At 40.8% G+C, this 25,765-nt stretch overlaps 1 protein-coding gene across 1 annotated transcript in view; it reads right to left on the bottom strand.

Annotated features, from left to right (window-relative positions):
- Nucleotides 1-2,571: 2,571 nt before the first annotated feature.
- DNAJC5B (DnaJ heat shock protein family (Hsp40) member C5 beta) overlaps nucleotides 2,572-25,765 on the bottom strand; it is an 81,119-nt gene continuing 57,925 nt past the window's right edge. Inside the window, exons 4-6 of the mRNA XM_069600126.1 lie at nucleotides 21,063-21,276; nucleotides 16,553-16,724; nucleotides 2,572-3,882 (exon numbers count right to left, since the gene is read on the bottom strand). Of these exons, the coding sequence (XP_069456227.1) occupies nucleotides 3,788-3,882; nucleotides 16,553-16,724; nucleotides 21,063-21,276 (481 nt within the window). The 3' untranslated portion in view covers nucleotides 2,572-3,787. The remainder of the gene's footprint in view (nucleotides 3,883-16,552; nucleotides 16,725-21,062; nucleotides 21,277-25,765) is intronic.

Genomic DNA, 25,765 nt, shown 5'->3' with positions numbered 1-25,765 from the left:
CCATACATGACCACAGGAAAAACCATAGCCTTGACTAGACGGATCTTAGTCGGCAAAGTAATGTCCCTGCTTTTGAATATGCTATCTAGGTTGGTCATAACTTTTCTTCCAAGGAGTAAGCATTTTTAAATTTCATGGCTGCAGTCACCATCTGCGGTGATTTTAAAGCCCCCCAAAATAAAGTCTGACACTGTTTCCACTGTTTCCCCATCTACTTAATGTGTATACATGCCCAAATAGATCATTCTAAAGATAATTAAGAAAATATTGAAGTCTCATTCCCAGAGTGAATATTGGTACTAAAAATTTCCCCCAAAATTCTTCACCAGAAAAGAAAGTATATTGTAGATGAAACCTTGAGATTCATCAATCTGGACAGCGTCTCAGGAATGAAGAAATTTGAGTACCAGAGCAGATAACTCAGAAGTAAGAAGAAAAACCCTCGTAGGTAAGATTCATCTTCCTGGACCTGGGAATAAGGATGTGCCTGGGGGCTTTCAGGCATGGGAAAAATTGATAGATTTTTCAGCTGTTAGAAAGTTCAGTTGGCAGCCTAGAAATGAGCAGAATGTGTTAACAACTGTCTGGTAACTTCTTATTTGATTCTAGGAATTCAGTTTTGCTTGAGGACAGCCCTGGAATAGCATGAAAATTCCAAAGTTGTACCACGCTTACCCCTTCATCTGGCACTGAGCATGTTTAGGTCTCCTTTTGGAGAAAGGCTTTTCTCAGAAATGATCTATGTTATGAGAATTGATCAGTTAGTCAACAAGTATTTAATAGTCTCTTCATATTTTAGCACGGTGCAGAATACAGATGTAAACGCTGACCCTAAGATGTAGTTCTGAAATCACTGCTAATATGAACCACCTACAATTTGGAAATAACTTTGTTTTACAGAAGCTGGTTTTTCATGACTTAATCTAAATTTCTGGCCCTTTGTGGTCTCGAACTACTCAGGAATAATATGAAGATGACTATTACTTAGGTTCTCAGGAGGGCTTCAGACCAGAAGAAGAGGAGTTTTGGAGAGGAGGACTCGTGATTGTCAAATAAAGGTCTTTCTTTGCTTTGAGGACTGTTGCCCTGGAAGTGGACATTTGCCTTCTCACTCATGAGAAGTAAGGGGTGGCAGGCTGCTGAAATTAAAAAAAAATAATAATAAATTCTAAAATTGGATCAAAGGTTTGAGTGTCAAACAGAGAAATCTCATGGACAGAGGGGCTTCCTTTGTGGTTCATCTGGTAAAGAATCTGTCGGCAATGCAAACCCTGGGTTGGGAAGATCCCCTGGAGAAGGGAAAGGCTACCTCCTCCAGTATTCTGACCTGGAGAATTCCATGGACTGTATGACATCCATGGGGTCACAAAGACTCAGACATGACTGAGCGACTTTCACTTCACTTCTCTTCATGGACAGAGAAGCCTGGCAGGCTATAGTCCATGGGGGTCACAAGAGTCAGACACGACTCTGCAACTGAACAACAACAAATGTAAGACAGCAAAAAAGTAAATGGTTCATGAAACCCCCTAATCTTATAGCCTGGAGGCCAGGATTAGGTAGTGAGCACTGAAGTGGGCAGTTCATTTAACCCTTCATGAACTGGGATCATTGTTGAGGATCATAGTCAGCATGTCCCTTCTTTCCTTGATGCTTCTCTGCTAAGATGCTTGTGGATTCATAATAAGAGCAGGAGATTCCAGATGGCAACTCTACAAGACACTTATGTGGCCCCTCCTCAGATGGAGAGTTGGTCCTTGTGCCTGTGTAGCTAAGGGGCATTCTGTAGAACTCATTCCCTCACTCACAGATGTCCATGTGCTTACATTTGCCATGCAGCACTGTAACTAAAACTAGCCCTATGTAGGAAACCTTGGCCGGAACACCTCCAGGAATCTAATTCCATATCTGATTGGGATTCTAATTCATGACCTATTTCATCAAAACCACTCTTGTACTGGCTCTGTGGGAAAGCTGGGGGTGGAAGTAGAAAGTTTTCTGTGAGAAAGAAAAGTGAGGTCTAGGGGAGAAAGAGAAGGTGAATTTTGTGACTTGTAGGTTACTATTCAACAGCAGGACTGCTGTTTTGCTTAGAGACCTCAGGAAGGAAAAGTAGTGGCTCCAAGTACTTAGAAGTGGGGCTGTTCATCTCATTGTTCCCTTCAAATGGAAAGTTACTCATGTGTTGAGGATAGTTCTGAGCACCTGCTGGTCACTGGGCTATTAGTATTGGGTATTTTCATGGGTCTTCTTGGGTGAGAGTTTATATACAGAAGTCTCATCACATTTGTCTCTGTGTATCAACATATACAAACTCATATAAAACCATCTTAAACTTGTTAAATACTTGACTCTTTGGACTTCTTTCAACTATTTTACTTGGTCTTGCAACAATTTGGAAGGTAAACAGAGAAGATAAGAAAACAGAGTCATAGAGAGATTAGCCATCTCATTCTTATCTCACTTGGTCACAGGGCTTGTTTGTGAGTGCTTAGTTAGAACCAGGTTCTTAAATTTCAAACCGGGGCCCTTTGTACTTAATTATGCTGATTAAAAAAAAAATTCCAGTAATACACGACTTAGAGTTTTAATTATGTCAGAACTGTCAGAGCTATAACACTAATTCTCACTTACAATGTATATTTAACTTTAATTAACTGTAATTTGGGGTGGGGGTAGAATAATAAACAAAGAAAAAAGGAAATGGCATTTCATGCAGTATTATGTAAAAACATAAGATCTTGAAAAATCCAACCTTACATTAAGAGCTAGGGAAGATCTGGAAAAAATACACACTTGCTGCTCACTGTTATAGAAAGAGCATATGGCTACTACCACCTGATGAATGTAAGAATCAAGTAAATGCAGAGATGACCTCTGAGCATAGATGCTCAACATGGGCGGTATTTCTGATCACTGTCGCGGCTGAAAATAGGATAAGTGATATGCCTTTAAATTTAAATTACAGAATTTAGAGTTCTGTCCTTTACCCATGTGTTTCTTTTTCTTAGTGTGGCTAATCTAAGCCTGTTGGACAAAAAATATTTTAACTTAAATTTGTCAGACACATTGTTTGGGGCTGTTTTGTGCCCAGAATGATTTTTTGGGGATCATTTACAACATTTCACAGGGCTGAAGTTCTGTTTTTGTTTTTATGCCCATCTAAAAGTACACAGAAAACTTCTTTCTTCCTGGTTTGTTCGTTTTCAGTAAGTGATAATTTGTAATCTTTCAAAACTATACTTTAATATGATTTGTCTTTACCTAATAATTTCTTCCTGCCTCTTGAAATATTTCTGTGGCCATATTGTATATGACAGGAAAAATCTCTACATACACACAAGAAATTCCTCCTAAATTCTCATGTATGTTTTGCTGATGATATTTAAAGGCAGATGTTAATACTGCATTTAGTTAAATAGATGAAAAGTGGCTTTGGTTTCAGAATACAACTTTAGTCTATGAGAACTGAGGTCTGGCTCATATAAAGGGAAAGCTCAAAAAGTCTGTCCAATGCCACTGTCTTACCTCAGGCAAGGAGCATAAAACAACTCTTCAGGCCTTTATTCGTCAAAATGGAATGTGTGTTTCCATTAGGAATTCTACTCAAAGAGTGACTCTGCATACTGAGAAAATTATGTAGCAGTCATCTTTCCTTAACCTAAAGATAAAATACAAATGTGGAAAAGTTCACAGCATTTCATGTCCCCTCTCCTCCCCCAGCAAGAACACTTGGAGACATGGCTGAACCAAGAGGAGGTACTGTGGACCCTCAATGGGCTCAATATTAAGAGTCTGTACAATAACTTCGAGGTTCTTCTCTGATTAGCTGTGTTTTCTCATTTGCATTTGTGGGCTGGAGAACAACTGGAAAGTCCGTATCTGAAAATAAACAAAGAAAACCAATAAGCACCCTCTTAGCATGTTATGTTTCCTTTAACGGGGGCAAGTGGTAGATATATTTGTTGAAGTGATGATTGGCAAGCCAATTCAATTGCTAAAATATTGAGGATCCTACCTTTTAAAGGCCTTCAAAAGGGAGGATTTATAGTCTTTATTCTTCATTTAAGTTCTTTCAGTTATAACATTTTAAAACCAAAGCACTAAATGCAACTTTCACCTCAAGGCAATTTTCTAAAACCAATAAACTTAAGCTTTAGTTGCCATTTTGTGAGTATGAGGACAGGGCCACCACCCGTGTCATATAGACTACGTGTTAGGTCTGCATGAAAAGTACCTCCTAGAGTTGTGCAGTGGATAATTGCAAATATGGCCCTGGTTGGGAGAGAGGTCAAAACCCAGAGCTTGCTTAGGTGAGCTGTCTAATAGAAGTTGTCCACAAAAGTAAAAGTGAAGTGTAACTTGCTCAGTTGTGTCTCACTCTGCGACCCCATGGACTGTAGCTCACCAGGCTCCTCTGTCCATGGGAGGCAAGAATACAGGAGTGGGTTGCCATTTCCTACTCCAGGGGATCTTTCCAACCCAGGGATCAAATCTAGGTCTCTTGCATTGGCAAGTGGATTCTTTACTTTCTGGGCCAACAGAGAAGCCACAAGTCCACAAAAAGCTAGTACCCTGGATGATTATGTGGTGTCTAAATCACCATACTCCTAAATCTGCAAGGAAATATGCTGGTCTTGAGTTTTTGTGAAGCAGGGAAGAGCCTTTTAAAAAATGTTTATTGGCAAGTCAATGAGCACACAATTTGGCAGGCCAAATTTATAATACCTATGTGTTCCAAGAAACCTCAAGCTGAAAATTTAGTTTGAAATGGTCCAGTGCAAAAGCACTGAGCAGAAGTGGATGACCCCAACCTTCAACCCAAGCCTTAGAGAATCCCCCACAAATTGCAAGAAATAAACTCATAGTTAAAACAGGTAGGAGAGATAAGGAGAAAGAGAAGGAGAGAGACTGAGAGAAGAGGGTGAGAGTGAGTGGAAGTTAGAAATAGAAACAGTGAACACTGGGGAAGAGCCAGTAGAAACAACAAAAGGCTAAATCAGACCCCAAAAGGCTTCAAACCCTGCAGTGACACTTCAAACTCATACAGTGTTGTATGTCAAGTAAACATCTCAATAAGACTGAGATTTAAAAAGGAAAATGATCAAACATGATTTAAGATAAGAGTTACCTCTGAAGAGGGAACAGCAAGCAAAGAACTTACAGGTAATGGCAATAATCAGGTTGTAATATTTGCTTGTATATGCTGGATAAGTAGAAACTATAACAGATAGAATAAGTGAATCACCCCCCAAATCTCTACCAGTAACTAACAGAGTTGGGGTTTGAAATGAGACTGTGTAATTCAAAGCCCTTTCCTGTCTTAGCCACTAACAGTGTACTGTTCTCGAGGTAGCTGGCATAAAGGCTGATGATCAACTTTCCTGTTTCCCCACACTTATGAATATTGATGCTTTGTGGTATCCTTTGCTCCTTGCCTCATGGGTGAATTTGCAGGAAACAAAGAACCTTCTCCTTTTCTGAAGAAAGTGTGTTTAGCTTCTTTCTGTAATCAACTCTTGGTATACCCCTCTCCCCTATTACAGATATTTTTTAATTGAAGTGAGATTCACATAACATAAAATGAACCATTTTAATGTGAACAAGTTAGTACATTCATAATATATTAAATATATAATTCACTGCTTCTATCTAGTTGCAAAACAGTTCCCCCAAAGGAAACCCAGTATATATTAGGCAGTCGTTACCTGTTCCTCCTCTCTTCCTTTCCCCCAGCCCCCCAACCCAGGCCCTGGAAACCACCAATATGCTTTATGCATCTATGAATTTACCTATCTGGATATTTCATGTAGATGGGGTTATACTGTATTTGTCCTTTTGCATCTGGCTTCTTTCACTTAGCATAATGTTTCCAGGTTCATTCATCCTATAGTATTTTTCAGTACTTCATTCCTTTTTAAGGTTGAATAATATTTCACCTCCAGGTTTGATCCCTGGGTTGGGAAGATCCCCTAGAAAAGGGAATGGCTACCCACTCCAGTATTCTTGCCTGGAGCATTCCCTGGACAGAGAAGCCTGGTGGGCTACAGTTCATGGGGTCACAAAGAGTCGAACATGACTGAGTGACTGATACCACCTTTTTGCTTTTCCTCCCCAGAATCTTCTGGGTTTTCTCTCGACTCCTTCTCCTCTCTTCCTAGTTAAATCCTACGTCTCTTGCTCTTGTCTAGCAAACTTTTCAGGATTCCAGCTGTTTTCTGCTTATCACATTTTGCTTTGATAGTATGAGCCCTTGTCTGGATGTAGCCCAGTTTGGGGTTATTTGCAAATATGATCTCGGCATAACTTCTACTTCATTCTATTTCTTGGTAAAAACTATGCAATAGAACAGCCTAATAAGACCATCCCCGCCTTGCCCAGCATCTAGAGCTCCATTTACCCTCTGGTCCACAGCATACAGAGATATTGTGTGCCAAACACTGTGCCAGTATCAAGATTCCTCCCTTCTGGGACTTCCGTGGTGGTCCAATAGCTAAGAATCCACCTTCCATTGCAGGGGATGCGGGAAACTAAGATTCCATATGCCTGGGGGCAACTAAGCCTGTGTGCTGCAACTGCAAGATCCACAGCCAAATAAATAAATAGATTTTTTAAATAAAATACTTAAAGGAAAAAAAAAGGATTCCTCTCTTCTAGGATTCTCCATCCCCAAAATCCCCTACCCCTTAACTTCTCCTCCTTAAAGTTTTCAGCTTTAAGTGTCACTCCCTCTGGGAAGCGGTCCTCACCTGCATCCGGGTCAGGCCCCCTAGTGTTCATTGTCACAGCCCCGTGCTTCTCCTCTGGCACACTTACTGTACCTCTAAGTTAACTAGCTTGTTGTGTGATTATTTCTTTACTATTTGTCTTCGCATCTCCTCTGCTAGACTGTCAGGTCTAAGACCGCAGGGACGGCATCTTTCTTTGCTCTAGCCCCTAGCAAAAAGTGCTCAATAAATGTTTGTGGTTGAAAGACTATCTTGATAAACCTGTCGAGTAAATTTGCTCACTGAACCTTAGCAGACAAACTTTGAAGAAGCCTTGGGTCCACTTTGAACTGCTTCTAGGGCAGTATTCTGAGCTGACTCACTCGTCCTGCTCCCCAGGCCCGGGACCTCGGTGATGCTTACTTGATATTTTCATATAGAAAGTGAAACTGTCAGCTGCTCACTCGTGTCCTACTCTTTGCAACCCTGTGGACAACAGTCAGCCAGGCTCCTCTGTTCATGGGATTCTCCAGGCAAGAACTGGAGTGGGTAGCTATTCCCTCTCCAGGGGTTCTTCCTGACCCAGGGATCGAACCTGGGTCTTCCTCATTGCAGGCAGAATCTTTATCAGCAAAGGGCTTTGGACTAGTCACCACAGTTATTTTCCATAAATTATTTTTAGAAATCAGATCCTTTGGATTGGGGGATGGTTAGGAAGGGGATTGAGTGGGACTGGCGAAAAGAAGGATGAATTTAATCTCTTCCTTGGTGCCCTTTCACTGGGCAGTAAAGTGCGATGAATGCTGAATAGTAAATGTAATAAATGTCTCAATATCTTGGCTGAGGGTGAGTCTAATTACAAGCCATATGGCCTCTTCAGCTCAGTGGCTGTGAATTTGTTTGGGCTTCATCCAGGTGACTGGCAGAAGCAGCTAAGCAGTCAACAGATTTTTCTCTGCACTGACTCTCACGTTTTTAGATCCAAGGTCAGCACACTATAACATCTTCTCCCTTAAATATCGTATTCCCTTGCCTTCAAAAAAAAAAATAGGGAAATTATGACTCCACAGGGAAATTTTAGGGTTTTAATTGGTCATTTGCAGACCAGTGCTTGGAAAAAAAAACAAAACTGAATTTACCTTTTGTATTTTTGGTTCTCTTTGCCAGGGTATTCAGTGAAGCTAGGTTTCCATTTATGCTTTTGTTTCTATGCCACCTTCCTCTTTTCTTTTCTTCCTTCCTCCCTTCCTTTCTGTCTCTGTCTGTCTGTCTGTCTGTCTGTCTGTCTCTCTCTCTCACACACACACACGCTAACACACACAGGCCTAGGGAAAAGTGTTCTGTCTTAGGATGGTCTCTGTAGCCCTCTTGGCTGGTGGAATTTTGACTTCATTATATCCTTCATCTAACAGAGGTGTATAGTCTAGATGAGCTTGTTTTACATATAGTGCTCAAAATTTCACAAAGTAGAACTTCTAATTTGTGATAGCCATTACCTTTATCTTTCAAGCTTTAAATTTTCCAAGATAAAAGGGAGGGATGGGCAACCCGCCAAGATACTGTCTCTCTTCTCTTTGCTCCTAGTTGATTAATAAGAATAATAGAATTCCCCTGTGTTCCTAGAAACCCACCGGGATTTTACTTTTGAGAAAGAGATGGGAATCAGTCTACAAGTTCTAAAGTTTGCAGAGACTATTGAAGATGCCACTATTTTGAACTTCCTTCCTTTATTTCTTAAAAGGGTAAAAGTTGGGTTACACCCTTTCGCATGGATGAAACACACAATAACCCAAGTAAATCTCTCCTCTTTACTAGCAAATGCCACCCTGTACCACTACTCTTGACCAGAAACCATGGGGTGTGTTTTTGTGGTTTGTAGCAATTCTGTGTATAATTACTGCTAGCCATACTGGCATAGAAGTGGCCTTAGAGATAACTTCTGTAACTCAACATCCCAATTTAATTGTTTAAGAGACTTGAAGATCCACACCAGACATGGTGTCACACTCTATAAATGTGTCCATTGTGCTCTGATCCTGGAAGGATTAGGTGATGGAGGGGCAACAGTGTTTCAAATGTGTATTCAAACTTGGTCTGTAGAAAAATTCTTCCAAATTTTACATCTTATATATGAAATAAGTTGGATAGGAGTTTTCTTAAATTTGACAACATCCCTAAAAAGTTAGACAACATTATCAATAATGAGATGTAAAATTGAAATTTTTCTAATCTACCAATAATAAAAAACAAATTTTGAACAGACATGCTAGAGTGTTCTTGCCTGGAGAATCCCAGGGATGGGGGAGCCTGGTGGGCTGTCATCTATGGGGTCGCACAGAGTCAGACACGACTGAAGCGACTTAGCAGCAGCAGCAGCAGCTAGAGGAAAGACAATTATTTTTCTATTGCCCCCCTACAGTAAATGATGTTAATGAAGTTGCTATTAAATAAAGAGGCAATGAAAGAAGATATACCCAGAAATTATGGCAGGGAGTATTATAAAGGTGTGCCAGGCAGTTAATTAAACTATTGCTATTTTTCAAAATCTGTGACATTTAAGATGTTTATGAGTTTTTAAGCCTTGCAATTTTTTTGTAATTTCTTTTTTTCATGATAGATATTCGCTTTTAGATCTAATTTTGTATTTGTAATTCTATGGTTTTTTTTTTTTCTCCAAAAGGACTGTACAGATTGTGTTAAGTTTCTGGCCCTCAAAAACCTAGAATAATTGTGCATTAAAATACTTCAGAATAGAATAGAGCTTTTCCTTTTGGTTAAGGCTTATAGTAACACAGTCAAAGGGTTCATGATTCACTTAGTCTGTAATCTGACCTTTGCAATGGACCTGGTAGCTCTGGAGTGTCAGAACTGAGGACAGGCACATAAATTCATCACCAACAACTCTGTAGGAAGGAAACCTGGGTGGCATTTGGCACTGAGTATGTGTTTCTGTTCCAGAAAGGAAATCTACAGAGAAGGTCTGCTGAAATGACTGGGTGGAGCTTTTGTCTAATTAAAAAAGGAAAGACTCTGTGGCTCTTCAGAGAAGAGTGAAACACTGGATTTGTGATATCTAGATTTAATTCACCCAGTTTTGGTTTCCACGCTATAAAGGAAAAGATAAGGATGACATACTGGCTGACAATTACAGTGCTCTCCTGTGTCACTGCTCCCTTCTGTTCTCTGCCAGTGATGGACTGGGTTGATGGATATTATAGGAGATCCCAGTGACCCCTGACATGACCTAATGTCAGTTTTCAGAACTTTTCAGTCGCTCAGTTGTGTCCAAATCTTTGCAACCGCATGGACTGTAGCACGCCAGGCCTCCCTGTCCATCACCAACTCCCGGAGCTTACTCAAACTCAGGTCCATTGAGTCGGTGACGCCATCCAACCAACTCATCCTCTGTCATCTCCTTCTCCTGTCTTCAGTCTTTCACAGCATCAGGGTCTTTTCAATGAGTCAGTTCTTTGCGTCAGGTGGCCAAAGTATTGGAGTTTCAGCTTCAACATCAGCCCTTCCAATGAATATTCAGGACTAATTTCTTTTAGGATGGACTGGTTGGATCTCCTTGCAGTCCAAGGGACTCTCAAGAGTCTTCTCCAACACCACAGTTCAAAAGCATCAATTCTTCAGTGCTCAGCTTTCTTTATGGTCCAACTGTCACATCCACACATGACTACTGGAAAAACCAAAGCTTTGACTATATGGACCTTTGTTGGCAAAATAATGTCTCTGCTTTTTAATATGCTGTCTAGATTGGTCATAGCTTTTCTTCCAAGGAGCAAGCATCTTTTAATTTCATGGCTGCAATCACCATCTGCAGTGATTTTGGAGCCCAAAAAATAAAGTCTCTCACTGTTTCCATTGATTCCCCATCTATTTGCCATGAAGTGATGGGACCAGATGCCATGATCTTAGTTTTCTGAATGTTGAGTTTTAAGCCAACTTTTTCACTCTGCTCTTCACTTTCATCAAGGGGCTATTTAGTTCCTCCTTGCTTGCCATTAGGGTGGTGTCATCTGCATATCTGAGGTTATTGATATTTCTCCCAGCAATCTTGATTCTAGCTTGTGCTTCATCCAGCCCAGCATTTCTCATGATCTACTCTGCATATAAGTTAAATAAGCAACGTGACAATATACAGCCTTGATGTACTCCTTTCCTGATTTGGAACCAGCCTGTTGTTCCATGTCCATTTCTAACTGTTGCTTCTAGATCTGCATACAGGTTTCTCAGGAGGCAGGTCAGGTGGTCTGGTATTCCCATCTCTTTCAGAATTTTCCACAGTTTGTTGTGATTCACACAGTCAAAGGCTTTGGCATAGTCAATATAACAGAAGTAGATGTTTTTCTGGAATTGTCTTGCTTTTTTGATGATCTAACAGATATTGGCAATTTGATCTCTAGTTCCTCTGCCTTTTCTAAATCCAGCTTGAATATCTGAAAGATCACGGTTCACGTATTGCTGAAGCCTGGCTTGGAGAATTTTGAGCATTACTTTACTAGTGTGTGAGATGAGTACCATTGTGCAGTAGTTTGAGCATTCTTTGGCATTGCCTTTCTTTGGGATTGGAATGAAAACTGACCTTTTCCAGTCCTGTGGCCACTGCTGAGTTTTCCAAATTTGCTGGCATATTGAGTGCAGCACTTTCACAGCATCATCTTTTAAGATCTGCAATAGCTCAACTGGAATTCCATCACCTCCACTAGCTTTGTTCGTAGTGATGCTTCCTATTGCCCACTTGACTTCACACTCAAGGATGTCTGACTCTAGATGAGTGATCACACCATTGTGGTTATCTGGGTCATGAAGATCTTTTTTGTATAGTTCTACTGTGTATTTTTGCCACCCCTTCTCAATATCTTCTGCTTCTGTTAGGTCCATACCATTTCTGTCCTTTATTGTGCCCATCTTTGCATGAAATGTTCCTTTGGTATCTCTAATTTTCTTGAAGAAGTCTCTAGTCTTTCTCATTCTATTGTTTTCCTCTATTTCTTTGCACTGATCACTGAAGAAGGCTTTCTTATCTCTCCTTGCTATTTTTTGGAACTCTGTGTTCAGATAGGTATATCTTTCTTTTTCTCCTTTCCTTTAGCTTCTCTTCTTTTCTCAGCTATTTGTAAGGCCTCCTCAGACAACCATTTTGCCTATTTGCATTTCTTTTTCTTGGGGATGGTCTTGATCACTGCCTCCTGTACAATGTCATGAACCTCTGTCCACAGTTCTTCAGGCATTCTGTCTGTCAGATCTAGGCCCTTAAATCTATTTCTCACTTCCACATTATAATTGTAATGGATTTGATTTAGGTCATACCTGAATGGTCCAGTGGTTTTCCCTACTTTCTTCAATTTAAGTCTGAATTTGGCAATAAGGAGTTCATGATCTGAGCCACAGTCAGCTCCCAGTCTTATTTTTGCTGGCTGTATAGAACTTCTCCATCTTTGGCTACAAAGAATATAATTAATCTGATTTCAGTATTGACCATCTGGTAATGTCCATGTGTAGAGTCTTCTCTTGTTCTTGTTGGAAGAGGGTGTTTGCTATGCCCAATGTATTCTCTTGACAAAACTCTGTTAACCTTTGCCCTGCTTTGTTTTGTACTCCAAGGCCAAATTTGCCTGTTACTCCAGGTATCTCTTAACTTCCTACTTTTGCATTCCAGTCCCCTATGGTGAAAAGGACATCTCTTTTGGGTGTTAGTTCTAGAAGGTCTTGTAGGTCTTCTAGAACCATTCAACTTCAGTTTCTTCAGCCTTATTGGTCGGGCATAGACTTGGATTACTGTGATATTGAATGGTTTGCCTTGGAAATGAACAGAGATCATTCTGTCATTTTTGATACAGCATCCAAGTACTGCATTTCAGACTCTTTTGTTGACTATTAGGGCTACTACATTTCTTCTAAGGGGTTCTTGCCCAAAGTAGTAGATATAATGGTCATCTGAGTTAAATTTACCCATTCCAGTTCATTTTAGTTCGCTGATTCCTAAAATATCGATGTTCACTCTTGCCTTCTCCTGTTTGACCACTTTCAATTTGCCTTGATTCATGGACCTAACATTCCAGGTTCCTATGCAACATTGTTCTTTACAGCATCAGAATTTACTTCCATCACTGGTCACATCCACAACTGGGTGTTTTTGGTTTGGCTCTGTCTCTTCTTTCTTTCTGGAGTTATTTCTCCACTGATCTCCAGTATCATATTGGGCACCAACTTACCTGGGGACTTCATCATTCAGTGTCCTATCTTTTTGCCTTTTCATACTGTTCATGGGTTTCTCAAGGCAAGAATATGAAAGTGGTTTGCCATTTTTTTCTCCAGTGTACCACGTTTTGTCAGAACTCTCCATGGTGACCCATCCATCTTGGGTGGCCCTACATGGCATGGCTTATAGTTTCTTTGAGTTAGGCAAGGCTGCGGTCCATTGTGTGGATCACAATAAACTGTGGAAAATTTTGAGAGAGATAGGAATACCAGACCACCTGACTCTTGAGAAACCTATATGCAAGTCAGGAAGCAACAGTTAGAATTGCACATGGAACAACAGACTGGTTCCAAATAGGAAAAGGAGTACGTCAAGGCTGTATATTGTCACCCTGCTTATTTAATTTATATGCAGAGTACATCATGAGAAATGCTGGGCTGGAAGAAGCACAAGCTGGAATCAAGATTGCTGGGAGAAATATCAATAACCTCAGATATGCAGATGACACCACCCTTATGGCAGAAAGTGAAGAGGAACTAAAAAGCCTCTTGATGAAAGTGAAAGGGGAGAGTGAAAAAGTTGGCTTAAAGCTCAACATTCAGAAAATGAAGATCACGGCATTCGGTCCCATCACTTCATGGGAAATAGCTGGGGAAACAGTGGAAACAGTGTTAGACTTTATTTTGGGGGGCTCCAAAGTCACTGCAGATGGTGACTGCAGCCATGAAATTAAAAGATGCTTATTCCTTGGAAGGAAAGCTATGATCAACCTAGATAGCATATTCAAAAGCAGAGACATTACTTTGCCGACTAAGGTCCATCTAGTCAAGGCTATGGTTTTTCCTGTGGTCACGTATGGATGTGAGAGTTGGACTGTGAAGAAGGCTGAGTGCCAAAGAATTGATGCTTTTGAACTGTGTTGTTGGAGAAGACTCTTGAGAGTCCCTTGGACTGCAAGGAGATCCAACCAGTCCATTCTGAAGGAGATCAGCCCTGGAAGGACTGATGCTAAAGCTGAAACTCCAGTACTTTGGCCACCTCATACGAAGAGTTGACTCATTGGAAAAGACCCTGATGCTGGGAGGGATTGGGGGCAGGAGGTGAAGGGGACGACAGAGGATGAGATGACTGGATGGCATCACTGACTCGATGGACATGAATCTGAGTGAACTCCGGGACTTGGTGATGGACAGGGAGGCCTGGTGTGCTGTGATTCATGGGCTTGCAAAGAGTCGGACATGACTGAGCGACTGAACTGAACTGTGGTCCATTTGATCAGTTTGGTTAGTTTTCTATGATTATGGTTTTCATTCTGTTGGCCCTCTGATGGATAAGAGGCTTATGGAAACTTCTTCACAGGGACTGACTGTGGGGTAAACTGGGTCTTGTTCTGATGGGTGGGGTCATGCTCAGTAATTCTTTAATCCAATTTTCTGTTGATGGGCAGGGCTGAATGTCAGTTTGAAAGTGAAAGTGAAGTCACTCAGTTGTGTCCGACTCTTTGCAACCCTGTGGACTGTAATCCACCAGGCTCCTCTGTCCATGGGATTTTCCAGGGAAGGATACTGGAGTGGGTTGTCATCTCCCTCCAAAGAGCAGTTGCGAAAAATGCACTGGTCTCATCATCTTTACTCATGGAGGATCTTAGTTCCCTAACCAGGGATCAAACCTGTATCCCATGCACTGGGGGCATGGAGTCTTAACCACTGGACCAGCAAGGAAGTGCACTGGGCTCATCATTCTTAAGCAAGTTATGTCAAAGTCCATGGTTCATTCCTAAAGAAGAGTTTATACATATATATTTCTGTTTAACCTGTTCACGAGTAAAATAACTTGCTTACTCTTTTTTGGTATTATGCCCCATTATATATGTGTCCTTTGTATCCCAAATTAAGCAAAAGAAAGTTGTAATTGTATTTCACCATGGGCCTACAATTTGGCTGCAGGGGGGGTAATAAAAAATGGTAGGAGCAAACCCTATCTGCCACACTGGCCACCTGCTGGTCCCCATAGAAAGGAGTCACAGCTGGCATAGACATCCCTTCTGATATCCCAACCCTGAAATGGTCTGAGACCAAGCTAGGTTCACATGACTCCTTTAAGTTGGAAACGTTGCTCAGTTGCTCGCTCAGGCAAGTCCTACTCTTTGCAACCCCATGGACTGTAGCCTCCCATGCTCCTCCGTCCTTGGCATTTTCCAGGCAAGAATACTGGAGTGGGTTGCCATTTCAGGGTGGGTAATAATTGGATATTACTTAGTATCATATTTGATAGGGAATTAAAAGTACCTCGAAACCTTTAAAGAGTCCCTGCTCTGTCTCATGTCATGGAATTTGTGTTTCATTGTCATCAAAAGAATCAGTCCACAGAAGTGCATGCTGCATCACTGTCTGAGTTCTTGCTCAGTTGCTTCAGTCATGTCTGATTCTTTGCAACCCCATGGACTATAGCCCACCAGGCTCTTCTATCCATGGAATTCTCGAGGCAAGAATACTGGAGTGGGTTGCCATGCCCTCATCCAGGGATCACTGCCTGAATTATCAAGTAGTTCTTTTATTTCCAGGCTTCTCTGTGACTTAGTGATAAAGCCTATTGTCTAGAATAATGATCCAGTCTGCAGGAGAAAATGACAGTGGCATTATGGCTGTAAGACAGAGAGGACAATGGTAGGTTTGACTCCAGTTTGTTTAAACAAAGGCATTTCCCAGGGAGTATGGAGTATTCCTGATGTTGTGAATTCTATGAGATTTTACCTTTCTCTACATTGTTTTTGTTCAATGAGTGAACTTGAAGAATCAAGGAATATACCGTAGCCATGCATACACACTGATAAACACATGGAGGTAGTTTAGCAAACAGTCCCATTTGTAGGATGACACACTTGATGCTAGCATGGTTTGAAGCTAGCTCTGAATGTGTGGATATGAAGGAAGCCAAATTTCCAGGGAAGGCTACCATCCACCAGTTTTACCCAAATGCATTTTCAAAGTAGTCAAAAAGAAGAAAAGTCAAGGGTTGCTGACTTCTCTTGATGTCCATTCCCTTCTATTTGAATAGAGATCCTAACATAATAGGGCTTCCCTGATGGCTCAGCAGTAAAGAATCTGCCTGTGACACAGGAGATATGGATTTGACCCCTGGGTCGGGAAGATACCTTGGAAGAGGGCATGGTAACCCACTCCAGTATTCCTGCTTGGAGAATCCCATGGACAGAGAAGCCTGGTGGCCTATAGTCCAAGCCAGACACGACTGAGCACAGCATAAACCTAAACTAACAGACTGAAGTGCTTTTCCTGGGATAAATATCTACCTTGGCTGTCCTAACCCTGGGATTCCCACCCAACCTCCCTGGATCCATGGTTCACTCTCTCATAATGTGACTATGAACCTTTGCTTTGTGATCAGCTTATCTCATGACTTCTTTCAGTGTCAGTTTGTGCTTTTTTTCTGTTAACTGGTAAAGATAAATTCCTCTTATCTTCCTCAAAACAAGTACCAAAGGAAAAAGTCTATGGGATTCTTCCCCCAGTTTGGTTGTTGCATCTCTCTCACTTTGGCAATGACCATCACCATGGGACTTGGTGCTTGGCCAGGCACGTGAAGGGGCACCCACTGCTCTATTCTCATCTCACTCCACCTTTTGCTATGTCTGTCTTGATCTGCTCCTCAAGATCCTCTGGAGACACGTAGAAGTCCTCTTCTGGCATCGGTGACTTAGTCCAGCAGCGTCCACAGCAGCAGTTGCAACAACAGCACAGACAGCAGCAGAAATAGCAGCCGGTCAAGAGGCCAATGATGACAAACAGAGTCTAGAGGAAAGAGAGGCAAAGCAAAATAGGGGTAAGGGGTACAGGGGTGTAGGAGATCCCAGAAATCAAGTGTTCTGCCCATGTACCTCCAAAGACATGGAGGCATCACAGTTTTCATCCCACAAACTGCATATTCACCCTCATTCCTTATTCCATGGAGGACTATCTTTTCTGTTTCCTTGGAAACAAATTTCTCATAAAGTTTTGCCTAACGAGCCAGGAACAAGTGACTTGCAGTCAAAGTCACGAGGTATGACATTTTCTTCTTTATTCTTAAGTCACGGTGATCATTATTAAGAGCAGAGCAAACAAAACAAACTGGAAGGCATACCCTCTACAGGTCAGACGAGCTGACCACGGGCACTGAACCACTCTCACCAAAGAAGAGCCATGGATAGCCAGCCCTGCCGCCACCTTATTCTCTCGGTCACCAAGTCCTGCAGTCTCTCTCCTTGGGACCTTTGTCCAGCACCACCCCACCCATCCCCACCCTCATCATCTGTATCCTGAGTGGTAGGGCTTTAGAACAGAGCCCCTTATCCTGAAAGGCTACCCACTCCAGTATTCTGGCCTGGAGGATTCCATGGACTGTATCATCCATGCGGTTGCAAAAAGTCAGAAAAAACTGAGCGACTTTCACTTTCACTTTTCCTTATTTCTGCTCTGGACACTTCAGTAGCCTCAAAACTGACCTACCTGTGGCCACTCTTGCCTCTAACCCAGCCTACACATCACTGCTGGAGTTTTCTGACATGCGTGTTCTCGTAAACCCATGCAGCAACTCTTCTTGCCTTTTAGAAGAAGCTGGAGCTCCTTATTAGTGGTCGTCTGGCCTCTCCCAATGCCTCCCCTGCACCAGCATGGCTCCCCTCCTGCTGTATTTGCCGTAGTTCTGCTCTCCCTATGGACTCATCTGCCTGGACATCCCCTGCCCCGCCCCCTAGTCATCTAACAGATACCCACTCCATTTGTAAGTTTATCTCAGCGATCCTCCCTGTCATCTTTCCAGAAAGCCCACCTCCCCCAGAACAATTCCCCCTGGAGAAGGGCATGGCAAACCAGTCCAGTATTCTTGCCTGGAGAATCCCATGGACAGAGGAGCCTGGCGGGCTACATCCATGGGGTCTCAAAGAGTCAGACATGACCGAAGTGACTTAGCAGTCACGCACCAGAACAATTACTCCCTCCTCTATGCCCCAACCATACTCCATACAAATGTCCACCGTAGTCTTGTTTTGTTGACAAGACAAAACTTTTCAGTTATTCTGAAAAGTTTAAGACAGTGATCAGTTTATAATTCTGTCTCAGACCATGAGCCCTTGAAGGCTGGAACTATATATCAGTCATCTTTTAATCCCTCCTCTACCTCAGGGTTTAGTATTTGGCATGTGGTAGACAAGAAATACCTACTGAATGAATGAATGTATTGATTGATTATTGATTAGTAGATAAACAAATGATTTTTTTCCTCCTAGTGCACAACACCAGGATTTCCCCACAAGTATATAAAAAGTTTCCTCACTAGTTCACCATAGCTAAAGATTAAAAGATTACACTCTCCTAATCTAATCTGCAGTGAAAACAAGGCCATCTTTGTTAACTGAGCAAAATAAGTTTACGATTTTATTAAAAATGTTACTTGAAATCAGAAGTGATTTTATACACCCTCACACCTATAGTTTTTTTGCTGTGGATTCTCTGCATTTTCATAGAGTTGTAAATTTCTTAAATTAGTCTGGAAAGTACAAAAAAGCTTCCTCCTCACCAACAGCCTCTAAGACCCTCCTGTGTAGTGGTCTGGAGCTGTTTTCCCCAACATGCTACCCATTTCTTTACCTACTGTTGTCCTTTTTTGCTTTTCCTATTTCATTCCCAAATTTTTTCTCTTCTCTGAAAATTTCCTTTAATGCATGTTTTGTTCTTTAGTTATTCCAGCTGGATTGCTTGCCTATTTCAGAAATAACCTTGCCTTATCCTCACAGAGCTTAGTGTAGTATAAGATACAAGTAGGTGTTCATTGTTTTTAAAATACACATTTTCAAATCGGTACACTGATTCATACATGTAGTGCATACTTAAAACATGATCATCATGTGCTGGGGCACTCTGATGGATACTGTGCAATGAGGCTTTGGCACAAACAGAAGGGAAGGTAGATTTTTTTGTAGCCTTATTTTTAAAGAACCACATCAGGAATTATTTTATGTATATCTCTTACACTGTTCTTCCCAAGTGGTGCTAGTAGTAAAGAAACTGCCTGCCAAGGCAGGAGACATAAGAGATGGGGGTTCAGTCCCTGGGTTGGGGAGATACCCTGGAGGAGGAAATGGTAACCCATTCTAGTATTCTTGCCTGGAGAATCCCATGGACAGAGGGGCCTGGTGGGCTTCAGTCCATGGGGTTGCAAAAGGTTGAAGCAACTTAGCACACATATCTCTTATACTACTTACAGCTTCTGCTTAACTCTATGAATTTTGTCAACTTCCTGGACAAGGGAATTGATTCTCCTTTTTATCCAGGTAGACTCCAATATGCAATCAGGTACTAGTGTGTAATTACCTAGAACTCTGGACATATCTTCCCATGGACATTATGTCATAACTGGAGGTTAGGTTCCTAGGTAAGCCCACAGAAACCTGTATTTTACATAAACGTTCAATCTATCATCATAAATGACATTGACAGTATTTACATTCTCATTCCAAGTTCCACGTCCTCTTGGCAGAAATTTGTCTCCCACCGAAGTCCTCACCAGTAAAGAAAGGGGGTTTCAGTGGGTCTCCCACTTATCCCCAAGAAAAGGAATTCTGAGGACTGTAGAAGACGAAGGAGGCTTTAGGCTGCAGACTTGCTCTCCCCATGAAAGTGAAAGTGTTAGTCATTCAGTCATGTCTGACTCTTTTCAATCCCATGGACTGTAGCCTGTCAGGCCCCTCTGTCCATGGGATTCTCCAGGCAAGGACACTGGAGTAGGTTGCCATGCCCTTTTCCAGGGCATCTTCCTGACCCAGAGATCAAACCCAGGTACCTTGCATTGAAGGCAGATTCTTTACTGTCTGAGCCACCAGGGATATCCTCTCTCATCCTGCATATGTACAACCACTCAATTTAGCAAGACTTATTTTTGTGGAATAAGGTGGCAGTCAGAATACTACTGAATATGACTCCTGCTCTGGAGATCTGCAGTTTCTGAAGTTATCTGTTACAACTCATGTGAATTGAGTTGTAACATGTGATTTCATGTTACATGGGAGTTCATGTGATTTCATGAGATATATGAACCGTAAACTTACTACATGTACATGAACTGTCCAAAAAAAGATGCCAGTGGACTATATGTATGATTTAAATGTAAATATATGGTAATCAGAAGATAAGGATATGAATATTCGTGTGTGTGTGTGCTTAATTGTGTCTGACTCTGTGGCCCCATGGACTCTAGCCCACCACGCTCCTCTGTCCATGGGATTCTCCAGGCAAGAATACTGGGGTAGTGGGTTGCCACTTCCTACTCCAGGGGATCTTCCTGACCCAGGTATCAGACCCAGGGATCAAACCCAGGTCTCCTCTGGCTCCTGCACTGGCAGGCAGATTCTTTACCACTAGCGCCACTTGGGAAGCCTTGAATACTCGTAAACAAATATGAAACTATCATCAAACATGACTATATGAGGAATTCCTAGGAAATCACCGTACTGTCAAAAGTCAATTCTGATTGCACTAAGTCCTAACAATGCTGCATTTCTCTGCCTTTCTCTTGACTATATATCCTTTTTCTCCCTCTCTCTTCCTCTCTGTCTCTCCAACTCAGTGTCCTCCACTACTTAATTCTCACCTTTCCCCTTCATTTCCTTCTCCACTACCCCACATCAGGCTTCACATGAACCTATGACATAATTTCCATGCATTCTCCTTAGCATTGTGTTCACTGATGTAGCCTCTGCTATAGATAAGAAGGTACATAGCTGAATTTGTCCCATAATAATTTTTAAACAGTTGTCATGCTGATTATTTTTGGTTTTCAGCAATAAGTCAGTTCTTAATTAGTCATTATGGGAGTAGGGAGGGCAGTCAGAATTAACCTGAAGCTTCAAATTCAAACATAATTAATGTCTAGAAGTATTTTAAGTCATGCTGTATTTTATAATCATTTGGTAAGCTAAAGCAAAAACAATCCTTAAATATCATAACAGCTTTCAGTCCAAGTGATAGCTCTTTTATTAATAAGAGTTTAGTAATATACTAAGGTTAGGCTTTCTTTAAGATGGAGTCTAAGAGTGAATAATATCATGACCTTTCAGGAAATTTTTTTCAAGGGAAACAAAAAATCCAATTCACCTTTGCCCACCAGCTTGACAGCATGAAGTAGGTATTAACGTTTTCATCTCCAAATTGCTCGGCCACATAGAGTCCCAGTGATCCATATTTGTCATAAATGTTTCTTTTTGACATGTCAGTAAGAATTGTGTGGGCGTTGTTGATTTCCTTAAACTTTTCAGCAGCCCCTGGATCATCTGGATTCTTGTCTGGATGATGTTTTAAGGCCAATTTTCTTTTAAAATTAAAAAGAAGTGAGGAAAAGTGTTATTCAACAGGAATTACAATGACATTCTAGAAGGGCATTATTCATTTGTCCATCTTTTACACATGTAAATACCACGACATGGTAAATTTCACAATAATATTGATTTAAGCAAGGTTCTGTTGTCAACTTGTGTTTCTAACATATAGGCTCAATAGTACTGTTTTCCCCCTCACATCCTCAAAGGAATTCTCCATAGCTGCATAGTTGTTGAATCTGAGAGATTTTGCTATTGGCAAAAAATTGATGTTTATTTTTCCCCGGAAGTTCATGTGTAGTCCACCTCAACATGCAGAGGCCTGTAAGAGTTCCAGCAATAGGACCAGTTTATACCACAATTTCGTTTAGAACCGCAAGACTTTTCCAGAATTAACAAAATGTCACACCACATATTCTAAAAGTTAAACTCAGCTGTCAAAAAAAGAAATCTTACTCTGCTCAATGTCATGTGGCAGGCTGAACAGGAAGGGAGTTTTGGGGAGGATGGATACATGTTTATGTATGGCTGAGTCTCTTCATTGTTCACCTGAAACTATTAACAGCATTGTTAATAGGTTATATATACCTCAATACAAAATAAAAAGTTAAAAAAAATCTCTCATTTATATACTCTTGAATAAATTGTATGACCTATTCACAATTTTTTCACAAATCCTAACTCCTTTTTGTTTTTATGGGCAAACACTGTGACTTACCTTGTATTCAAATGTGTATTTGACCTCTTTTCAAAGAGGTCTTCCCACTTGAAATAATCTGTAGAAGTTTTCTTGTGAGTCCAAGGCCTTTGCTCCTCTGTGGATCATAAGGCAATTCTAGAAGAGTATGAATATATGTTGTGTTGCTGTGTGTGTGTATTGTGCAGAGGTGGATGGTTTGTGAGTATTCGTTATTCTTCAGTTATAATGAAGTATTAAAAGTATAAAATGGATGTAAGAACTGAGCTATGATGATCAGGCTCTGGCTAGGGACTCTTTTCCCCCTCCCTCCAAAGACAGATTTAAATTGATAAAAGCCTTGTTCAATATTGAGTCTGTAGTATTTTTTCCTCTACAAAATCAATTAATTGTATGACTGTCTATGGAAATTCCACGTGACTTACTCTCCCTATTGTACCCATAATATTTAATAGGTATATGTAGGAATGCACCTTAAGCTTTTGTTTATCAGTGTAGATTGAATTGTTTCACCTCAATGCATTAATAAAAGGCATAAGTAGAGCAAAAAAAATAAATAAAGTGTATCTTAGAAACCAATCTATACAATAAACTAAAAAAAAACACACACCTATTTTAGGAATTAAAGCATTGCTGGTTAGGAAGTAGGTGAATGAATAAGCAATTTAGCATCAGGATGCTTAAAAAGCACCAAAATGTTTAAAAACATAAATCATGGTGTATAACAAATTCTAACTCTGAACTCAGAATAAACAAGAGTAATAAAACAATGATGCATGCATTTGTGCTAAGTCGCTTCAGTCATGTTCGACTCTGTGACCCTATAGTTCATTTTAAATTTATTTCACCAAACACATTTCATCCTTATTTTTTGAGAGATGTTTGGGGTATCTATAAATTCTTACTGCAGACATTTTTTTATGTGCAAAATTTATGATAAAATCTTCTGATAATAGCACAAAATGCCAATTTTGTCATTTTTAAAAAATTTATAATGTTTACTACATGCCAGCACTATTGTAAGCATGTTATAAATATTAATTCATTAATCTTCACCACAGTTCTATGAGATTAATATTATGATAATCCCATTTTACAATGAGGAAATTTAGCCACTGAGATGAGAGGCTAAGTAACTTGCCCAATGTCATGTTTTTGTTGTTTAGTCCCTAAGTCCTGTCCAACTATTTTGCATCCCCATGAGCTGTCCACGGGACTTTTCAGGCAAGAATACTAGAGTAGGTTGCCATTTCCTTCAGCAGGTGATCTTCCTGACCCAGGGATTGAACCTGCAGCTCCTGCATTGCAGGCAGGTTCTTTACTCCTGAGCCACCAGGGAAGCCCAGCATCATACAGCTAAGAGCCAGGCTTTGAACACAGGCAATCTAACCCCGAGCACTGTACTGTCTCCCACATATTCTTAAATTTTAAAAGTAAGACACAGCAAATGTTAATAAGACATTGCAAGGACTTTGGCGTTTGGTCTGGGTGATATGGGAGTGTGTGGAGAAGAAACGTGGTTATGATCCGAATATAAGTTTAGAAGAATCATTCAAGTCTTGGCGAGGACTAATGCAAAAGCAGGAGACTCTTTCAGGGGAAGTTCATGGTGGTTTGGACCAGGGTGGTAGTGGATTAGTTAGAAGTGGTCAGATCCTGGATACATCTTGGGGGCTAGCTGATGGATTGGGTGTGGGATGTGAAAGAAAAGAAGAATCAAGGATAGCATCAAAGTTTCAGCTCAGGTAACTGGCAGTTTGGAGTTACTATTTTAAAAGTTGGCAAGAGATTTTTTTTTCAGTAGTAAATGGTTTGCTAGGATTCAGAGTGCCATTTGAACACCTTTGAGATACCTTCCAAGTATAATGGAGTAGAGATATATGAGCCTAGAGTTCAAATGAGAATTACTCTGGGGGATGTACATTTGGGAGTTCTCCGCAGGTAGGTGGTATTTAGAGCCATGAAACTGGAAAAGATTCCCAAGAGAGTTGGATCCAAGATAAGTCCAAGGGCTGAGTTTTGGGAAGGAAGAAACACAAAAGAGAAGAAGAAAGAAAGACCAATGGTACAGAAGGGAAAATTTGGAGAATATGGGATCTTGGGATCCAAGTGAACGAAGTATTTCAAGGAAGAGAGTGGTCACTTGTGTCAAGTACCATTGACAGGTCACATGCAATGATGACTGTGATTGCTGGATTTAGTGAGCACACATATACACATTATACATGTACACATGCACATATGTGCATATGCACACAGACTGTTGTAAATATGCCTTTTATAGGGAAAATATAGCAGAAAAATAAGTAAAGAGAATAATGGAAGGTTATAACCACACTTAACTGGGATTATAGGTAATTCTTTTTTTGTTGTTATTAAAAAATTATACATACTACTCATGTAGTTCCTTTCCCTAAGCATTTTTAAGCTCCAGCAAAAAAATTTTATGCTCTTTTAATAGTTAAGAGTTTAGAGTTTGCTCTCTTAAATGACCCACTATCAAATTAGAGTAGAGAGGGAGGAAGGAAGAAAAAAGTCCTCAAACTTCAATAATACAACAATCATTATCAAAAAGCCTCAAGTGGATTCTTGAAGCACTTTCATTTTAATGGCTCAGTATTCCTGGAATTCTCACTCCGTGCCCTGGAACGCAATTGCAGCATTTCCCCCTACCAGTTCCAGAGATCTGGACAGGACAACCAAATGCAAAGGCCTAAAAGAAAAAAACGCAAAACACCTGGAAAATGTCTCTTTATATATACTTCTTATTTCTAGGGTTCAGTTGTAGATGGATGGCCCACTGCCCAAGACTTAGCCAGTGGAGCCTATCATTTTAAGCTGCTTAGATCTTTGTCAGCTTACAAGGGCAGAGGCACACAACCATTTATCACATTCCTCTAACAATGAAGTTGGCAAATTCAGAGGCTGGAGCACTTCCATCTGTAACAAATCCAATTCCTTGTCATCAGCAGCATTTTTCCTCTTGGCAGATGCTCTTGGCTCCGAGGAATCCTCAGAAAGTATGGCTAACAGAGGCAGCTACCAAAGTCACACAACTCACACAATTGCCAAAGTCACACAGTCAAGATTAATGACTCACCTCCTTGTCCATACATCAGGAAAACACATATGGAATTTAGGGTAAAAAGAGGGATGCTTGAAGTACATTTAAATATGAAGTGAAGTGATGTAAAAGTTACTCAGTCGTGTGGACTCTTTGCCACCCCATGGACTATACAGTCCACGGAATTCTCCAGGCCAGAATACTGGAGTGGGTAGGCATTCCCTTCTCCAGGGGATCTTCCCAACCTGGATATCAAACCCAAGTCTTCCGTGTTTTAGGCAGATTCTTTACCTGCTGAGTCACCAGGGAAGCCAACGTTGCCTATTCATTTTACAGATCTTTCTTGTAATTTCTCATTTCATACTTAAAGCTGATAATAATGTTCAATCAGAATGTGTACCTTTAATTCCAAATCTTTCTATACTCTTAATCACTGTTAATCTTATGTGGCTATAACTAATATTACTGATTACTGATATATATGTAACTAATACTGATATATATATGTGTGTGTGTGTGTGTGTGTGTGTGTGTGTGTGTGTGTATACATACATATATAACTGTGGTGTTGGAGAAGACTGATGAGAGACCGTTGGACTGCAAGGATATCAAACCAGTCAATCCTAAAGGAAATCAACCCTGAATATTAATTGGAACGACTGATGCTGAAGCTGACACTCCAAAAACTCTGGCCAACTGATGTGAAGAGCTGACTCACTGG

This window comes from Ovis canadensis, chromosome 9 (genome assembly GCF_042477335.2).
Source record: "Ovis canadensis isolate MfBH-ARS-UI-01 breed Bighorn chromosome 9, ARS-UI_OviCan_v2, whole genome shotgun sequence".
Lineage (NCBI taxonomy): Eukaryota > Metazoa > Chordata > Mammalia > Artiodactyla > Bovidae > Ovis > Ovis canadensis.
This window is presented reverse-complemented; position numbering and strand designations above follow the sequence as displayed.